Source organism: Microtus oregoni, unplaced genomic scaffold (genome assembly GCF_018167655.1).
Source record: "Microtus oregoni isolate MIOR12 unplaced genomic scaffold, Mior012 000000F_ref0000247, whole genome shotgun sequence".
In the NCBI taxonomy this organism is placed as follows: Eukaryota; Metazoa; Chordata; class Mammalia; order Rodentia; family Cricetidae; genus Microtus; species Microtus oregoni.
Genome location: NW_024543059.1, coordinates 26,979,665 through 26,998,606, shown reverse-complemented (window position 1 = coordinate 26,998,606; position 18,942 = coordinate 26,979,665). Strand labels below are relative to the sequence as shown.

The window sequence follows — 18,942 nt, the reverse complement described above, 5'->3', positions numbered from 1 at the left end:
AGTTGAGAATTTCAAGGGCATCAAACTGACATCAGATATAGCACTGTTTGTATGTGTGCATTTGTGTGTTTCTGTTTGTCTATGTCTTTTTGTGTTTGTGTGTCTGTGTATGTATCTTTCTGTGTGTATGTCTTTGTCTTTCTCTCTCTCTGTGTGTGTGTGTGTGTGTGTGTGTGTGTGTGTATTCCATGTATTCAAATCATGCCAGCCATTATTTCCCCTGCTTATGTTCTAACAGCCTGATTCCTTCTCAGGCCTGGCCATGAGAACACGAGAAGCTTCACCCTTCCTTTTCATCAATCTTAAAGTCGAAATTTTCCTTAGCCATAGAGATATCTCGGAGAAGATAAGATTGTGAAGCCATGTTCTGATTGGTTAGTTGGGGTCACATGTCTACCCTGATATGGCAGTCTTGAGCCCCACCTTAAACATGGAATAAATTGCCCTCATGAAGAGAGGCTGCTGATGTTAAGGAAAGGACCCTTGTGCAGACAAAATCTGAAATTGGTTGGTCTTGAGCAGATTTGGTTTTGATTTCCTCTTAAAGTGATTTGGCGGGTGAGTGCTAGTGTCTGTGAAGCCCCGTCATCCTGAGCTCTCCCTTGTCTGTGTTTGCAGAGGCAGGGACGACACCTCTGGAAGCCTGACTCAAGAAAATGAAGCATGGACCCACTCCACTCATAGCAATGGCTGTAATCCACACTGTATTTTCTTGTTCTTATTAAAGAACATAGTGTTCGACTCTACAGTTCTTCTAGACTTCTTGATTTCCTCCGAAACCTGTTTCCTTGAATATTTTGTTAAATATTTGAAATTGCTGCAAAAAGACTGGCATCACTTTCTGTCCGTCTGCAAGTTCTTTGATGCAGCTGAATCACAGTGTGGAGCAAATACTCGTGATCCTGTCCCCCCACTTGTCCACGACAGAAGCACCAGCCACACAGTACCTCATGCTCTGGCTTCTCCTGTTGGCCACAGAAATGCTTGCCCATGGGTCCCCTGGGCTTCCGATGCCCGCTCTGAGCCCCAGAGTCAGGTGGTGATGCCCAGGGAAACTCACACAGTGCCAGCTCATGGCCCACCTTCCCAGACACCATGGAGTCTGGTAGATTATGACAGCTCGGAAGATTCTGATGAGGAAGCCACAAATCAGCATTTAGCAAACAGCAAACAGACTTCTTTATGTTCAGAAATGAGCAGAGAAACTCAAGGCCTGCCTAGGACATGTAAGGACCAAAAAGAACTTAGCCTGGAGCCTCAGCTGAGGCCTCTGCTTCCTCAAGAGTCTGGTCCTCCCTTCTGTGCTGCTGGGGAAGTTGCTCCCAATGGGGCTGTCTGGGAAGTGGGACTGTTTTCTAGAGCAGTGAAATGCCTGGAGGAGCTACAGAGTGCTATTTACCGTTTGCAAGAGAAAAATCTCTTTCCTTACAACCCAGCTGCGCTTCTGAAGTTGTTGAAAGGAGTGGAGGCGAAGTGCGGTAAAGCGTGAGCTCTGGGTGACGGCGGCAGTTGGTCCTCGGGTTTGCATATCTGAGTTAAATAAAACCAAATCAAAGCTGCAGAAATGGTTTCCTGAGTCTCTGCTTTACGGAGCAGCCCAAGAAAGGTCCGTTCCATGGCAGGTCACGTGGTGCAGCTGGGCAACAACTGAAGTATGCTAGTTCAGACTACACAGAAATGGCCGTGACAGGTGACTGCGTATATGTAGCCTAAAACGAGTGAGCTGTACCATCTTAGCTCTAGATGCCAGAAGCCTAAACCGAGATGCCTTCCATGCTGTTGCTGCTGGTCACCACAGCACTGAATGTCCCTTGTAACTATGTCTCTCCAGCCAGCGCTTCATGTGGCATAGTCCCTGTGTGCATATCTGTCCACTCCGTGTCTGAATCCTGTATGACCTCATCTTTACACCTACAAAGATCTTACATCCCAGTAAGGCCACATTCATGGGTTCCAGATGGATATGAATTTGGGGGAGACACTAGCCCAGTTCAGTTTTATTTCTCTGAAGTATTTCCATACAGCAATGACTAAGAGAAAAACTTTGTGAGTCAGGGTCTTTATATGTATCCCAGGCTGGCCGTGAACTTGCTATGTAGTCCAAGTTGGTCCTGAGCTTACCCTCCTTCTGCCTTGGCCTCCCCAGTGCACGATTAATAAAAACCTCATTGACAGCCTCCCATCCTACTGTTACCCACTCAGCTGCTTGCCCTTATTTTTGTTTTGTTTTGTTTGTTTGTTTGTTTTGGCAAGGGCCTTCCAGGTTTCAGGTCCGGGAAGCTGTCCCAGTTGGTTCCGGACCATTAGTTCTGACTGGCCCTGTGTTCTCTGCACTTGATTCTGTCTCTAGCATAGCATCTGTCATGTTACACTTGAGTCGGCGGTCTTTCCATCCGTCAGGTTCTTTTTATATTGTCCCCAGTGTCCAGCAGGTGTCATGCCACAGACACCACAAATGAGAGGAGATTCGTCTCTGGGAGCTGGAGAGTGTCCTGGGGAAGGCAGATGTGCAGAGAACTAGAACTTGAAGCTTATAGCACGCCCTGGATGCCAGCTCCTCGTCAAGGTGTTCTTCAACTCCCAGAAGGGATGGTAGCCACTGTGACTAGCCCTGTTTTGCCGATGACGTCACTTGCAAGATAACCAGCTGGAAAAGCAATAGGCTGAGCCTAGTGGAGGCATCCAGGTATTCTGGCCTCAACATCCTTCCATACCTCTCTGTGATTTGTTTCCTGTTCTTCATGGATATGGGGAAAGCGGAAATTGGTACAGCTGTTAGTGTGGTGGTGGGGGTGAAATAAGTGTAGTGGGAGGGTGGGATAAGTGTGGCGGGGGTGGGATAAGGTCTAGAAGAGCAGTCAGGTCAGATGACCCAGATGACCCAGGTCAGATGACTGTGGAACTTGAGTCCTCTCTGTAGGCAGTGGAGAGCTGACAGGGCTTTTGATCAAATGCAAGTAAATTCCATAACAGTCATTCCATGAACCTAAGACACTGTTCTAACCAATGCTAGCAGAATAGAGGTTTATGTTCCACAGGGAGTGTCTTTGAACTGGTCGACACCAAGTATGATGGATGTTAGGAGCAACACTTGCACGGAACGACACTAAATGTTGAAAAACACTCCCTTCCTCCCCATATTCTGCTCTATGTGCATTCCCAGGACACCCAAACTCCAAGCAGGAAGCTAGAAGAGACTTTTCTGTAGGAATCCAAGGCAAGAGGAACATCTGAAGAGATTGGCAGTGGAGGCTCAGTGGAAGAAATGCCTCAACCAAGTCCTGCCCAGTGAAGCCCACAGTGGCAAGCCTCCCTGTGTGCACAGATATCAATGGGCATGCAAGCATGAACAGTCCAATCATCAGGCCCTGGGAAGAGTGATGGGAAAGTGGAAGCCAGAGCCTACACAACATATTAAATGAGGAAGGAGTTGATCCAATAGCATCCGAGATAAGAGTATAAGCAACATGACACTAAAAGGTAGTAAGCAGGAAACAAATCCTTTTAAAACAATAACAGAAACTGAAAAATTCAAGAGAAATGTATAGGGTCCTGATTTGAAACCTAGAAAGTTTAGCAGAAGGGCAAAGAAATTGGAAAACGGGACAGAGACATGACTAAAGACTAGTTCACAAGGTTCAGTAGTTGAATTAAAAGGAGTACAACGTTGGAAAGGTGAGAAAGCAGAGTGAGCAGGTATGAAGGGGATAGGGTAAAAATATGCTACACGAATGTACAAAATGCCCTCACGAAACCCAATGTGATGGACCATGAGTCTGTGCCAGCAAAAAGCACAAAGTGAGCCCTCTGGGCATAGAAGAAAGGGGAATAAAAAAACTGGGAAAGAAAAGTGCGAAAGAATTCGTGAAAAATGTGTTAGGACTGAGAGATGAAGTCTAAACAATGGGCAAGTGTAATTGAAAGGGGAATCTACCTGCAAAAAGTTTATACACAACACTGCTGCTGCTGCTGGTGGTGATGGCGATGAAGGTGGATGATGGCGGTGATGGTGGTGGTGGTGGTGATGATGGCGATGATGGTGATGGTGATGATAGTGATGGCGGTGGTGGTGGTGATGATGGTGATGATGGTGATAGCGGTGGTGGTGGTGATGATGGTTATGATGATGGTGGTGGTGGTGGTGATGATTATGGTTATGATGATGATGGTGGTGGTGGTGAGTGATGACCACCAAATAAATGAAGAACGAGTCTTGTGAGGAAAATAGTGAACTGCATTTTTACCTAGTGACTTTCAGCACTGTCATTAGCTCAAGATGAGGGCCATTGGACAGAAAACCTCTGCCGAAAATCAGAAGGTCACCGTTAGTAAAAGGCACAGGAGCTGTTTACATGCAGATAAGGCAGTTGTTGAAGATCTGCTTGCTCTGAAGACAGTCAGAGACAACAGGGAAAGATGGGTATCGAGGGTCTGAGTAGAAGGAAGTGAAGGAGAAACAACAGGAGCTAGGAAGAAAACTACCCCTGGAGTTCAGGAGCAAGGATGAGCAGTCTGTGAAGGGGCTGCCTGTTAGACATCTAGATCACTAGGAAGCTACTGGGACACCAGAGAGACAGCTCAGTAAAGTGCTTGCCTTGCAAGCATGCGAACCTGAGGCCAGTTCCCAGCACTCACTGAAAAGTTAGGCCCTATGGTTCAAGCCTGTAAACCTAGTGCTTGGGAGACAGAGGTAGAAGGATCTCTGAGCTTCACTGGCCAGCCAGTCTAGCTAGATTGATAAGCTCCAGATTCAGTGAGAAACCATGTCTCAAAAGGTATGGTGGTAAACTGATAAGAATGATGTCTGAGGGGGCTGGAGAGATGGCTCAGTGGTTAAGAGCACTGGCTGCTCTTCCAAAGGTCCTGAGTTCAATTCCCAGCAACCACATGGTGGCTCACAACCATCTCCAGTGAGATCTGATGCCCTCTTCTGGCATGCAGGCATATATGGAGGCAGAACACTATATACATAATAAAGAAATAAAATCTGAAAAAAAGAATTATGTCTGAGGCTGGCCTCTGTCTTCCACATTCGCAGGAGCATTCAAGTACATATTCACTCAGTATACAAATGTTCTTCGTCTAATGTCTATGAGGAGGAGGCTTACAAGATCCCTTCTCCAAGGATCAGTAGCAGGTTATTAGCCTCTGGGGGAAGGGAAGACTATCTTCTTTCGGTAGTATGGTCACTGATAAGCTACTAAGTAAAGCTAATTAAATTTGTTGGTCACATACATACACACCCAAAGGCATGAAAGTCTTTAGAAGAGGGACTAAATGGAAGATTACAGCAGTAGGGGTGGAAAAACAGGATTAAAATTAATTCAAAATGACTTAGTGGTTGGTACATTTGGGGAAGCCAATTTGGTCAGACCCAAATACACAGGGAAAGGGAGAAGGCGGTCCACACAAGGACAGTGTTTTTCAACCTCTTTGTGTTTTCTGTGTCATCTGAATACTGGAATCTTGGGTGGCCACCCTAATATAACAGGGTAGTAACATGCCATCCAAATCAGAAACAGTTTAACTCTGTCATTGAAAGGGAAATTCCAGTCCACTGACACCACTCTGGCCACCCACGATACCTGCCGCCCATCTTCCCACCTCTTCCTCTAATGTGTGGGGCCCATACCCCATCCTGTGACACAACCCACTGAGGTGCCATTCAGCAGACCTGCGAGGCACAGGTATTTGGAAATGTGACCTACATATGGAGCTATGACTGGCCTCATTCATGACAGCATGCTAAGTCACCTTGCTTTACTGAAATGGCTATTTGCAAACTGAGCTGAGGGGGAAAATACCTTTCTTAACTCTACTGTCATAAATTAGAATCACAAACTAATTTTATTTTATTTTGATTTACTTATCTATTTATTTAATTTTGGTTTTTCAAAATAGGGTTTCTCTCTGTAACAGCCCTGCCTGTCTTGAAACTCGCTTTGTAGACCAGGCTGGCCTCGAACTCACAGAGATTCTCCTGCCTCTGCCTTCCAAAGTGCTGGAATTAAAGTTGTATATCACCATGCCATATTCTGGGCTTTTTAAAAAATATATACATATTTTATAAATTTAGGCTTTCTGCTAAGTGCTGGTATTAAAAGCATATACTTCCACACCAAGTGAATGCTTATTTATTGGTTCATTTGTTTTTTTTTTTGTTTCCCTTTCATAGATTACATCCCAACCACAATTTTCCTTCCCTTCTCTCTTTTCGACCCATTTCCTCCTCCCCAACTCCCTTTCCCCCCAGATCCACTCCTCTTCTGTTGCCCTTCAGAAAAGGGCCTAGCTCCCAGGGATATCAACCAGACATGACATATCATATTGCAACAAGAGTAGGTACCTCCCCTCATATTAAGGCTGTGTGAGGCAACCCAGTAAGAGGAAAAGGATCACAAAAGCTGACAAAAGAGTCAGAAACAGCCCCTGCTCTCACTGTTAGGGTTCCACAGGAACTCCAAGCAAGCACAACCACAACATATATGCAGAGGGCCCATACAGACTCTCTGGTTGTCAGTTCAGTCTCTGTGAGCCCTTATGAGCCCGGTTTGGTTGTTTCTGTGGGTTTCTTGTGGTGTCCTTGACCTCTCTGGCTCCTAAAACCCTTCTTTCTCCTCTTCTTCTGGTGGGAGGGGTAGGGGAAATGCCTTTCTCAACTCTATTGTCATAGATGGGAATAGCAAACTAATTTTGAATGTTCTGATTATTCTCAGAATGATGGAGTTGAAACTCAGACCAAGGCCTTTAGGTTAAAGCCATGTATTCCCCCATCTAATGGCATCATGGGTGTACTTAGTGTTTAAGCACAGTAGAAGCCCCTGTTGATACTGAGTTTTATGAAGTTATTGGACTTAACTGTTACCTAGTCCCCATATGTGGTGAAATGGCTGTTTATGAAGATCTAGATTGTGTGTTTCTCCTTTTCAGGAATTCAGCTTTATTTTTATGCTTTAGGTCTCTGGTTTAAACAGAAGCATTGAAAACTGTGCGCTCTTTGTTCCACTTCCTTTCCATCATGAAAAGCTCAAGTTTGTTTGTTTTATGATGTATTTTTATTGGTGTGTGTGTGTGTGTGTGTGTGAATACCATATAAGTGCCTGTGTCCGGAGGCCAAAAGAGGGCATCATATCCCCTGGAGCTGGAGTTACTAGAGCTTGTGAGCCACCCAACTGGCAACTGAACTCAGGTCCTCTGTAAGAGCAGTAAGTAAGTACATGCTTTTAGTCCCTGAGCCATCTCTTAATTCCAAAGCTTAGTGTGTAAGCTAGGAGCTTAGTTGCTGAAGGAGGTAGGTTTTCAAGCACAAGTTATGTGAAGAACACTGGAAGGTAAGACTGCTGATAGGCTTATATGTGTCTCACTTTTTTGGTTGGTTTAATTTGAGTTTTTTGAGACAGATCTTGCCTCACTGTGTAGTCTAGGCTGGCCTGGAGGACATCGTCCTCCCATCTGGGACTCCTAAGTGCTGGGATTACAGGCATGTAGCACCAAGCCAACAAAGATATGTCTGTCTGTCTGTATGTATGTATGTATGTATGTATGTACATATCTTTACTGTCGGAGTGGTGTGTGTTTAAATGTTTTAATCCCTGTTGAAGCCCAGCACGTTTGTGATTGCTAGTGACATTGTTAAAAAGTTATCCAATAAATTGCAATAAAGGACAGGTTTCTCCATCTCTGAATCTCTGGATATTTTTGTTGTTTAATTGCTTCTATAAACCACAAATGAATGTCTGTATAGAACATTCTTCTTAATTTTTTTCTCATTTTGCTACTTTTCTGCATAATATTACAGATTTTTTTTTAGTAAATGTTGGTAGGTAGTAGTCCTTGCTTGGATGTGGCATATAGTATTTTTTTTTCCTTGGGATGGACATGCTAGATGTTGAATCCAAGGATTTGCACCTTGAAAACAAGTACTCCCCTTAAGTCACACCTCAAGTCTTGGCATGTGTCCTCCCGTGTTACACTTTTATATGTGCAGCAGATGGTGTGGTGTGTGTGCAGACAGGAAGCTGAGCATAAAGTCTTTCTCTCCTTCACTTGGTGACGTCTATCGCAGATTAATAATTGAGTCAGGAGGATGTCCGGAAGTGGTCACAACAACCCAAGTCTCTCAAGAGTCTATGTGAGCCAAACAGATTTACCTTTTGTTCTAGGTTAGGAAACAGATCTGAAAGGAGCACTGAGTTCCTGATGGCTCACCAGGATTCCACGTCCAAAGCAAACAAACATGATTGCTTATTTCATTTGTTAATAGTCTGCTGTGGTGGCCAAGGGCCACCTCCAGAGACAGTGGGTCATCACAGTTGTTACAAATGAGCCGGGTGACACACCTCCTGTGGGAGACTGTCTTCGTAAGTACACCGGCATGCCATTTGAAATAGTGACATGCAAAAGCAGGTGGTGCTGGAAAGCCAGCCTAATGTAATAGATGGATGCAGGCTATACAGCTTGGGTTGTGAGTTGTCTTCGGACTTGGGGTGGGGGGACACAACACCATGGTATCTAGAGAAGGCTTTGAGATAATCCAGGACAAGGCTTTGAGATTCTGTAGTACGTTACATCACAGTTGTCCATTTAATGAATTTATAGCACTAGAGATGGAACTTCTGGCCCTAGGCATGCTAAGCAAGTACTCTAACACTGAACTATGTCCCTTGCATATCACCTTCAGGCTAAGTGTCTTGATATGATTTCTTTGGTCTGATCATTTAGAAGAAATAGCTGATAAACCCATTTTATATAATTAACCCATTGTATATTATAAGCACAATTGAAAAATTTCGTTGAATTATTTTCTATCTTTACCTATGTTTAAATTGTTAATTTTTTTTCTTATGAATGTCACACTTGCTCCCTGCAGAGGAAAGGGACAAAAATGAAGCATTGTCCGAATCCGCACTGCTGTGGAGCACCTTAAGTGACACTTGCTCCGAGGCTCACCTCCTTGCTGGAATGAAGGCAGAGCATGGGCTTCTTGTTCGTCACCACGCCCTCCACCTTTACACCCAAGGAGCTGTGGGAGCTGACTCGGAACAGTTATCTGAAAAATATATTTAACCATTTTGAACGGTATAAATTATTACTTCTCTATGCTTTTTCCAGACAAACAACCAAACCATGCTTGAGACAGATGGGGTATCTCAGTGGTAGAATACTTATCTAGACTGCGCAAAACCTGAGTTCAATCCCCTGGTCACAAGCAACAACAAATGGAGCTTAACATTCTTTCTCATAGTCCAAGGGTCCTCAAACTTCTTAGGCTCTTTCTTACTCATAGCCCTCTTTCATCCAAGAAATGTTTATGTGATTTCTGAATATCTAGATATATAAAATAGGTATACAGATCACATATTCGCTGGTAACAAAGTATAAGGTTACTTTGAAAGAATTCTTTGCTGTGTATGTGTTTTACCATCTATAGCAGACAGATGTAAATGAGATGATTGTGTATATTTATTTCAATATAAATAACTACCGGGGGCTGGGGCGATGGCTCAATTAGTAAAGTGTTGGTCATGCAGCAGGAGAGCCCCAGTCCTGGCCTAAGCACCCATGGAAAGGCCAGGCATGGTAACACATGGCTGTAATCCCAAAGCTGAGAAGGTGGTGAAAGGTGGGCCTCAGGGACTTACAGACCAGACAGCCTTGCCAAACCTGGGACTTTCAGGTTCAGTGACAGACCCTGGCCCCCTGGCTCAAGAAAGACAATGGAGAATGACTGAGGAAGTCACCCAGTACCAACCTCTGTTCTCTCTGCTCGCATGCATGCATGCATGTACCTGCACACACACAGTAGCAAAAAAATCTATATATAATAAAGAAATCTTGGCTGAATAAGACTTCAGAATGCACAGCAGCTTCAACATTTTGTGTTGATCAATGTTTTGTTTATATCATCATCAGTGCTGAGGATGCCCTCTCATATAAACTCACAGAACAAAAATAGTAGACCCATTTCAGGAATCAAACCAAAGCCAAAACCCACTTAGCATTTTTTAAAAGAAAGGTTAGCAATACAAACAGCAATTTTGGAAATTAAACATTCCAACACAATGCAATTCAAAATTATGCTAAGAAATGATAGGAAGATATTTAAAAATTATTTGTTTTCTGTAATTAAACCATTATGATTCCAGAACAGTAGAAATTTTAGCACATATAGTTAAGACAGTGTAATCTATAGCACACGATTTTGAATCTGAACCAAGGTGTTTGCAGTAGAGATCATTAGTGCTATGGAGTGAGTGTTCATGCATTCCTGTGCAAAGGACGTGTGTATTCAGCACAAGGCCACAGTGGGGTCTCACACTGCAACACAGGCATGTGCTGCCAGAGACATCTTGGATTCATTTCTTTTGGACTCGTTTCTGCCCCCTGCCCATTCAGAAACCTTTTGTTACTGTCCAGAGTTTTCACTAATCTCTCATTCAGTTGTACAACCTTCCATGAGTCCCAGTTGCAGAAGCAGGCAAAGGCTGAAGACATAGACCTCCTTGTCTGCAGCATTTAGTAACATCCACCTTTCTACCTTCTCCAGCTTTGCTCACTTGTGCTTGCATCAGAATTCATGGCCAAATGGCTATTTCCACAAATGTTTATAGTATACATATTCAAATTCCATTTTTTTGTATTTATGGGCTTTAAAAAAAACCTTTTTTGTTATCATTATGGTATTACTATATAATCTTACCTCATAAAATGTCCATAGAGCTAATCTTAGTTTGACTTTTCTCTTGAGTGATGTTTTCAGAGAGTATTTCCTACCTGATTTCCCAGGAAATAAGAATAGGTTTCCTGAGCTTTTCTACATCTGATTGTATGTTTGGTTTACCATTTATTTTGTTTTTCTCAGCGACAAAGTTGTCTGAAGACTGTGTGTGTGTGTATATACATAGTTAGACATGTTCACAAGTGGAAGCCAGGATTTGATGTCAGATGTCCTCCTCTATCACTTTCCACCCTAATTTTTGAGCAAACAGGACTCTCCTGCTTTTCCTCTCCAGTGTTGAGATGACCGGTGTGTGCCTGTCTGTCTTTATGTGGGTGCTGGGGATCTGAGCCTGCTTACACACTGTGCCATCTTCCCAACCCTGGGATTAGTTTTGTGGGTTTTTTTGTTTTGTTTTCTCTAGCAGCTGCCATTTTGCTGCATTGTTTCTGGACTTTACTATCTTTAAAAAGATCGAGGCCAGCTTCCTGTGGGCATTTGAAATTTACTGAGCATTTCTACTTCCTAGTTTCTTGTCCCTGATATTCAGATTGTCCTGAGATTATATCTAGACCAGATTCTCTTTTGAGAGCTCATCCCTTTCATCAGTGGTTCTCAACCTTCCTAACGCTGCACCCCTTTAACACAGTTCCTCATGTTGTTGTGACCCCAACCATAAAAATTAATCCATTGCTCCTTCATAACTGTCATTTCGCTAGTTATAAATTGCGATGTAGATATCTGATAGACAGGATGTCTGTTATGCTATCCCTGTGAGAGGGTTGTTTGACCCAAAGGGGTCATGACCCACAGGTTGAGAACCACTACATAGCATGTCAAGCAGTGTATATATATCATGCCAGAGATTGTTTGTCAGTGCTTTGCCCCTCTCAGCAGTATTTTCATTTCATTGCTTAGAGTTGTTCTGGCTGGAGTGAGATAAAACTCCAGTTAATGTGTGTAGATTGTTTTTGCTTTTTAACCCCAACCTTTAAAACTCACCTTCATCGTTGGTCTCCCTCCTGGGTTTGGGGAGGCTGTCTCAGCTTCACACCTTTATCCTCGTTTCATCTTCAGTGCCAACCCTTTGTCATTGATCTCCGCGCTCTACCTTTTGTCCCCTCCTGAGCAGGTTAATCTTGCAATTTTGTTCTTTTGATTTTTTTTTTTTTTTGAGATAGGTCTCTGTGTAGCCCAGGCTGACCTTGAACTCACTATGTACGTAATGATGACTTTAAATTCTCTGATCCTCTCACTTCTATCGACCAAGCACTGGGGTTCCTAGCTTGCGCTGCCACAGCCCATTTGATGGGGTGTTGAGGATGGAACCCCAGACTTCATGCCCCCTAGACAAGCACTCTACCAACTGCTCTGCACCCCCCAGCCCAGCAGGTTTTAAATCCATGATTTTTCTACTTCCTTATAATTTCCTTTCAGACATGTCTGTCCAGTTATCCAGCTTCTTATCTTTTTATCTCCTCCATGGCAAACTTACGATGAGATTTAACAAGACTTCATAATTCGGCTGCTTATTAACATAGAAAGCAGATATGTTTTATATACTCATAATCTCTAAAGTAACTATCTCCTGAGTGCTCAATTTCACCAATTTTTTTTTTTTTTGAGTTAGGATTTCTCTGTGTAGCTTTGGTGTTTGTCCTGGAACTAGCTCTTGTAGATCAGACTGGTCTAGAACACAGATCCACCTGCCTCTGCCTCCCGAGTGCTGGAATTAAAAGCGTGCACCACCACTGCCCGGCACCAAATATTAGATAATATTCTTAAGGCTTTCTAACCATTATCTCATTTAACCTTCCCGACCTACAAAAGCTAGTTGCTGTCATTTTACTGAGGAAGTCGTCATTTTAAAAGGACATTATGAAGCTGGAGGTCAGCACAGTCTAGAGTTAGTGAAGTCAGAATTTAGATGTTCTAACCCTGATTTCCCCTTATACTTTCTATCTCTTGAATAAATAGCTTGGGATTTTCATTTTAACCAAATATTGTGGAAAATAAGACTCTCCTTTGCGGCAGCCGTTTCTATTTATCCCCGTCTCTGTTAATTCAACCTTGCAATCAGAGATTTTCGGGTTTGTCAGGTAAGAGAGCACACAGATGCTTATGGAATTATTCTAGAATGTCTTCTCTTCCTCTCCTCACCAGCTTGCCAGAGGTCTAGACCACTGACAGTGTTATTTGTCCTCTAATAGGTTACTTAGCGGCACTGCGTTAAACCCAGCTGCTTCCCTTCCTCCACAGGTAGCTTGAGCGAGAGCTTTCACTCATGACGCCTCTGTCAGCCAATCAGGTTCCCATTGGGATGAACCCACAAGCCAAGCTATTCCTCTTTAAACTCAGTGCAGACACTTCCCTTCCAAGCCGAGGGCTCGGTGGCCTTCCCAGAATGCACCGCTGCACAGCCCGCCTTGCGGCTTTCAAGTCGCATCTTCTCAGGGCCCAGGAGAGAGGTGAGGAGGCCGAGGGGTTTAGAGCAGGTGAGATGTTCCCACGGGCCACCCGCGGGCCCTCCTACTTGTATTTGTGCAGATCAGACCCACACTAGGGTTGATGCTTCCCGTTTCCCATACCGGGCCGGGCCAGGGGTCCATGTTCCCTAGAGGACCGGAAGTCTTTGGGGCCTATGCTGGCCAGGCAGCTTTCAGACCCCCAATCCGCAGGATTCCTGTCCTTAAAAAGGCCCAGATGACCTTGGGTCCATGGTGACGAGGCAGATTCCTGTCCTCGCACAAGCCAACATTGTGTATTTATTCCTTAGAGGCCCAGGAATTACTGGAACCACACACACCACTGTCTAGGCTCTGTGTCCATGTTGGCCAGGGCCCCTGTTCCCTAAACAGCTAGAAGCTGTGCCCTAGCGCTTCGAAAACTAAATCACGCCGACAACACATACACTCTAAGACTAAAAGCCCTTGTGACTGCACAGAGGGAGCTGGGGTTCAGTTCGAAGCCCCAAGTATGGGCATGGACGGTATAGCCTGCCCTCCTGCTCTCTGTGTAGTTACTGCGCATGCAACCTTGTGAAAGTCCTTGCTTGGGACGTCTCAGGCTATTGTGCCTGGGGATTTGTGTGTTTGGCTGCACCTGCTGAGGTTCTTGTGACATGAAATGTTACTGAGTTGTGTCTTCATCTAGGTTAGCAGATCTAACCCAGATTTCTTCTGATTGCTAAAAAAAAAAGTGGAATTTAGTGGGAAGCCCTGACACTGACTGAGGTGGACTGAATTTAGACTTTACATGAATTTCCATGGCACCAATGGCCTTTTCTTCCAGCCCCGAAGCCTCTTTTCGGTGCGCTTTGATTTCCTCGCTTCAGCTTCCCTATGCCACAGCTCCACACACCACTACACATACCCCTTCATTCAAAATGCATCAAGACCCGGGATGTTCCTAGGACATACTGCAATTCTAGATGCTGGGACCTTTGAGATAAAGGAGACATTGTGTCCGTTTGCTTGTAGTCCCAGTGCAGAGGACTAAATCATCCCCAAACTTGCTGTTTACCCACTCTTTCTTTCACCTTTTCAGAAAATGGAAAATGGCTTGCGAATGGGAGGTGTGGCTTGGGGAAGTCCCAGATACGATCTTCAGGGCCCCATCCTCTCTACCCCCCAAAGAGAAAGAAAACAAAATGTTTTAAACTCAACTGGAATCAGTGAGGAAAAGTCTAGTTGGTTTATAGAATTGGAGAGAAGTAAATTAATCCCCTATAAATCACCTCTCATCAACAGTGGGTAAACTTAATAGCTTTAAACCTTTTTTGAAGAAATTAAGGCATTCAGCATTAAGTCATTTGTTTTGACCAGAATAAATACATTACACGTGCAGAAAGTACCTCTACAGTAGTAATCCTCTTCCTTGTTTACTTGATTGAAACAGAGGTAGAGTGTTTTGTCTCCAGCTGACTCCAGGCTTTATACTGATACTTCATAGCGTTGGCATGCACGGTTTTGGTTATCTGACCCATTACCATCAGTACAGACCATTTCGGACGTGTGAGGAATGAATGGCAGAACTGCTTGAGTGTGTGAGTCACTGAGCTGGTTGGCAACTCCAGAAGCTGTGAGCCATCTTTGTTACCGTGGAAGTATGCATGACCTGCACACTGCCTCTTTTGTTGCCATGTGTGTCCACACAGCCTCTTTGCTCTGTTTTGTCTCCACTGAAACCCAGTAAAGATATTCAGTACTCCAAGAATTTTGCTTTCCAGTTATTACTTTCACAGGACACTTTGAGGGATTTCACTGGTGACAGTCTAATTTTTGGTCGGTTTGCTTTGATGCTAAGAATTGAACTCAGGGGCGGGGCCTGCACATATTAGGGAAGAACTCTACTATTGACAACCCCGCCTGCACCCCCTTTATTTCAGTTTGTTGTTTTGTTTCATTTTATTTTTGAAACAAAGCCTTAGCAGGTAACCCAGGCTACCCTTGAACTCACTGAACTCACGATCTTTCTGTGTGCCCCTTCTGAGTGTCTGATTCACATCAGTGTGAATGAAAGATGGCTCTAATTTTTACTAAAGTTTAATGTACTTAAGGCTTTGGCTCCAGTTATTTTCATATACTATATTTTTATTTACTAATGGACTCATCGATCAATTTTGATGTTAAGGATTTTAAATAACTAACACTTTGTACCATATTTCTAGAAGATAATTTTCTAGTGTATTTACTTATTCTCTGTTCAATCTGAACTTTATTTATCGATGGCTAGTATCTTGTGATGTAATATCTTGTGATGTACAAAGGTCTTACAGACAATTTAACATACAAACTATTTTTATATTTCTTTCTTTACTAATATCATAACTGTTGTGGCAGGAGTGCAATAAGTGTATAAATGAGCAAATATTCTAATTTATTGAACTAAGTTAGGAACATTCACTTTCCATAAGCTTTGTTTTTGCATCTGGTTTCTTTTATGAAGAGCTATCATTTGGCAACATTATTTCATGGAAGCTGAGAATCATCCATCTAAAAAGAGATAAGTGAAGCTATAGCATCCTATTCCATAGAACACTTTCTATCACTGCTCAGAAGGAAACAGGTGAGATGATGTTAGAAGTTCTTTGTCAAAACCAGTCTCATGGGACAGATTTCCTTACTTAAGGTCTTCATGAAAGGCAATAAGGAAGCCCTCATAATCAACTTGGTAGGTAGAGTTCTGTTCCTATAATTTAGCTCCTTCCAAGGCTTTCACTTGGCCTGTTGATAGGCTCAACAAGGCAATTCCATTTAAGAAACTCAACTGCCTTTCATTGGCAGAGGCAAAGCTGTAGCTCGAAGCAGGTAGAAAGCAGGGACTTTAAATGTATGGTCTGTAGGGTTTGCCTGCTTTCACACACGGGAAGCATTCAATAAACAGTTCTCAAAAGAATGAAAATATACTGAGAAGAGGAAGCAGAAAAAGGAGAATATAAAGCTTCAAACAGGGGAGGAATGTATGGGTTACCATGAAATAAAATAACAGATGACGCTGTCTTAGGTAGAAGTCTGTTTTCATACTCTTGATATATGCCGAACGTTTCTTACAAATCCTGTAATATTTCTTGGGGGAGACTTCTTGAGTTCAGTAATGACAGCCTGGTAGAGACAGGGAACATGCCTACATATTTATGCACACGCATCCCCTCTGATCGAGTTGTGTTACAACAGTAGTTCATGCTGTAGTGCTCAGGATGATCTAAAATGCATTGTATCTATGGTAAGACATAGTCAAGGAAGAGGAGAGGTGATTCAAGAGACACTGTCCTAGAAGAAATGGTAGGGTCTTGGATAAGGACCCCTTATGGGAGATATTCCAGGTCAGAATGAGTACTGCCCCTGAATCAACTAAAGGGGAGATTAGTATTGGTATCTCATAGGAAATAAGGTGGAAATCACATAAAGTGGTAAGAAGTAAGCAATCCTAGAAGTTTAGATTTAATGCAACTGACATAGAGAATCAGTAACTTTGGGGCTGGCATATAGTTCAGTAATAGAGCATATTCCAGCATGTGCAAGAGTCTGGGTTCTCACCCCAGCACGATAGATAGATAGATAGATAGATAGATAGATAGATAGAAGATAGATGGATGGATAGAAAGATAGATACATACATACATAGATACATAGATAGATAGACAGACAAACAGAGGCAATAAATAGATGATAGATAGATATAGCTAGAAATAGGCAATAGATATTAGATGCTAGATAGATAGATAGATAGATAGATAGATAGATAGATAGATAGATAGAAGATGGATGGATGGGAAGGAAGGAAGAAAGAGAGAGAGAGAGAGAGAGAAAGAAAGAAAAAAGAAAGAGAGATGCCTAACTTCTACAGCAGTAAGCAATTTGCTAGAAGCTGTTTTTTAAGTGTGGGCAGCTTTACCATGGAACAACTTTGTGTATTGGAATCTATCTCAGCATCACTTCCACTCACCTTAGAATGTTCAGGTCACTATGAATATATCTAAAAATATATATTTAAAAGCTATAGCGTGCCCAATGAGGGAAAAGGTTTGAATGAGATCTCTCCCCTGAAAGTTTGGAGATCATCAAAAAGTGAGAGAAGGCACTGAACAGCCCCTGTCCTCAAGCTGAATCTGAAGCTCTCTTGGGGCCTCTGGGATAACCACAGCCTTTGTGAGAAGTCAACAGATATTGGTGCCATGTTCTTGGGAATAGATCCTGGATAGCTTTAATCATGACACATGATGTTATTTGTGTTTTTCATAGGCTCTCCATGGTTTTTGTTTGTTTTTTCTCATTAGAGAATCCATAGGCTAGAGAGACATATTTGTTCTTAGGGATCTTTGGTTTCTCAAGCAGGTTGTTTTTGGTTTGTTTTTGGTTTGTGTGTGTAGGGGGTGTGGGTGCGCGTAGGTGGCATAATAGGACACTAGATAGGAAGTAGAATGAGAAGACGAGGGAGGAGATCGATCGTATCTCCTCAAGGTCAAAGTCATTGCGTTGGTCTCTGTCTGTATTAAAGGCCTCCTGTACATTGTGCTGCATGAAAATGGGTCAGTAAATACAATGAATACAATGTATTTTGTTTCTTCATCTTGTTCACCCATGACATGGCATTGAGTATCCAAAAATATTTACTCGAGCGCTAATCCTTGCTTAGCACCCATTTCACCTACTGGCTAGTGCTTATGCAATTCTCGTGAGTCCATCCAAAGCACAAGGAACATTTCCTGGGATGATTCAGCACAAGTCAGGGAGAAAGACCACAGATGCTCACCCTAACCAGTTCCATCTACATACTGAGATAGTCAGAAAGAAAGACCACAGATGCTCACCCTAACCAGTTCCATCTACATACTGAGATAGTCATGGAATTCGTTATTTGAGGCGGTGAAACTTTATCTGCCCTCTTCCATCTGTTTCTTGATTCCATATTATATAGTCCTAGTTCTGTATTTAAAGTCCATGGCTCATAAAGCATGCTTTTCAGTTGGGATTTGAAGGTGAAAAGTGTTGGCGAGTCCATCTTCGCAGCTGTGTTGGAGCATATGCACCCCACAAATACATATGAACATTTTCTTCTACACCTCTGTATAAGATATCTGTGAATGTTTTTGCTCATCTATGGAACTGTGTATCTGTCTAGTTTGGTAGTCATACTCTATTTTTATTCTTGAGATCTATAACTCCTTCAAAACAGATGATGTGTCTGGCACATAGTATGAACCTAATAACTATTAGCCAAGGGAATTAGCTAGTGAATGTGACATTCAGAGACCAGAAGTGGTTGCAACATGGAGACTTTACACAGTTGTCACACTCAAGATTTAACTGGATAAACTAATTCTTGATGCACAAACTAAAACCTGTTACAAAATAGCATAAGACTAAAAGCCTATAAATTAAGAGTACCAATCATTATGATAGTTATAATCACAGCTTCCATTCATACAGTACCGTTTGGGAGCTTATTTTATATAGACTGACTGCTGTTTCACAGCACTAGTGCTGCTGCTGTTGATACTGGTTTCCTGTTGGGAAACATGAATGTATGAGGAACTAAGAGGTTCATCTTTAGTCACACACTTAATAAAATAAGACTTTTTTTTTTTTGTATTAAGTGGGCCTTAGCAGCCAAAATTTTCTAGAGGAACCTAATTAAACCATGTCTTCTTCAGTCATGATGGCCACACATGAGTGCACAAGTGACTGTGACCATCTGGCCAAACACTGGCCTTTAAGAGATGC

The 18,942-nt window shown here is 42.9% G+C and overlaps 2 protein-coding genes across 5 annotated transcripts in view; both read left to right on the top strand.

The window, feature by feature from the left end:
- Positions 1 to 2,404, top strand: part of Lins1 (lines homolog 1) — a 30,481-nt gene extending 28,077 nt beyond the window's left edge. For all 4 annotated transcript variants that reach the window (XM_041656178.1, XM_041656168.1, XM_041656160.1 and 1 more), the window contains one exon: positions 619 to 2,404. In XM_041656178.1, the coding sequence (XP_041512112.1) occupies positions 619 to 1,489 (871 nt within the window). In that variant the 3' untranslated portion in view covers positions 1,490 to 2,404. The remainder of the gene's footprint in view (positions 1 to 618) is intronic.
- A 162-nt stretch (positions 2,405 to 2,566) lies between these two features.
- Positions 2,567 to 18,942, top strand: part of Cers3 (ceramide synthase 3) — a 112,236-nt gene continuing 95,860 nt past the window's right edge. The window contains exon 1 of the mRNA XM_041656189.1: positions 2,567 to 2,686. The gene's annotated coding sequence lies outside the window, so the exon portion shown is untranslated. The remainder of the gene's footprint in view (positions 2,687 to 18,942) is intronic.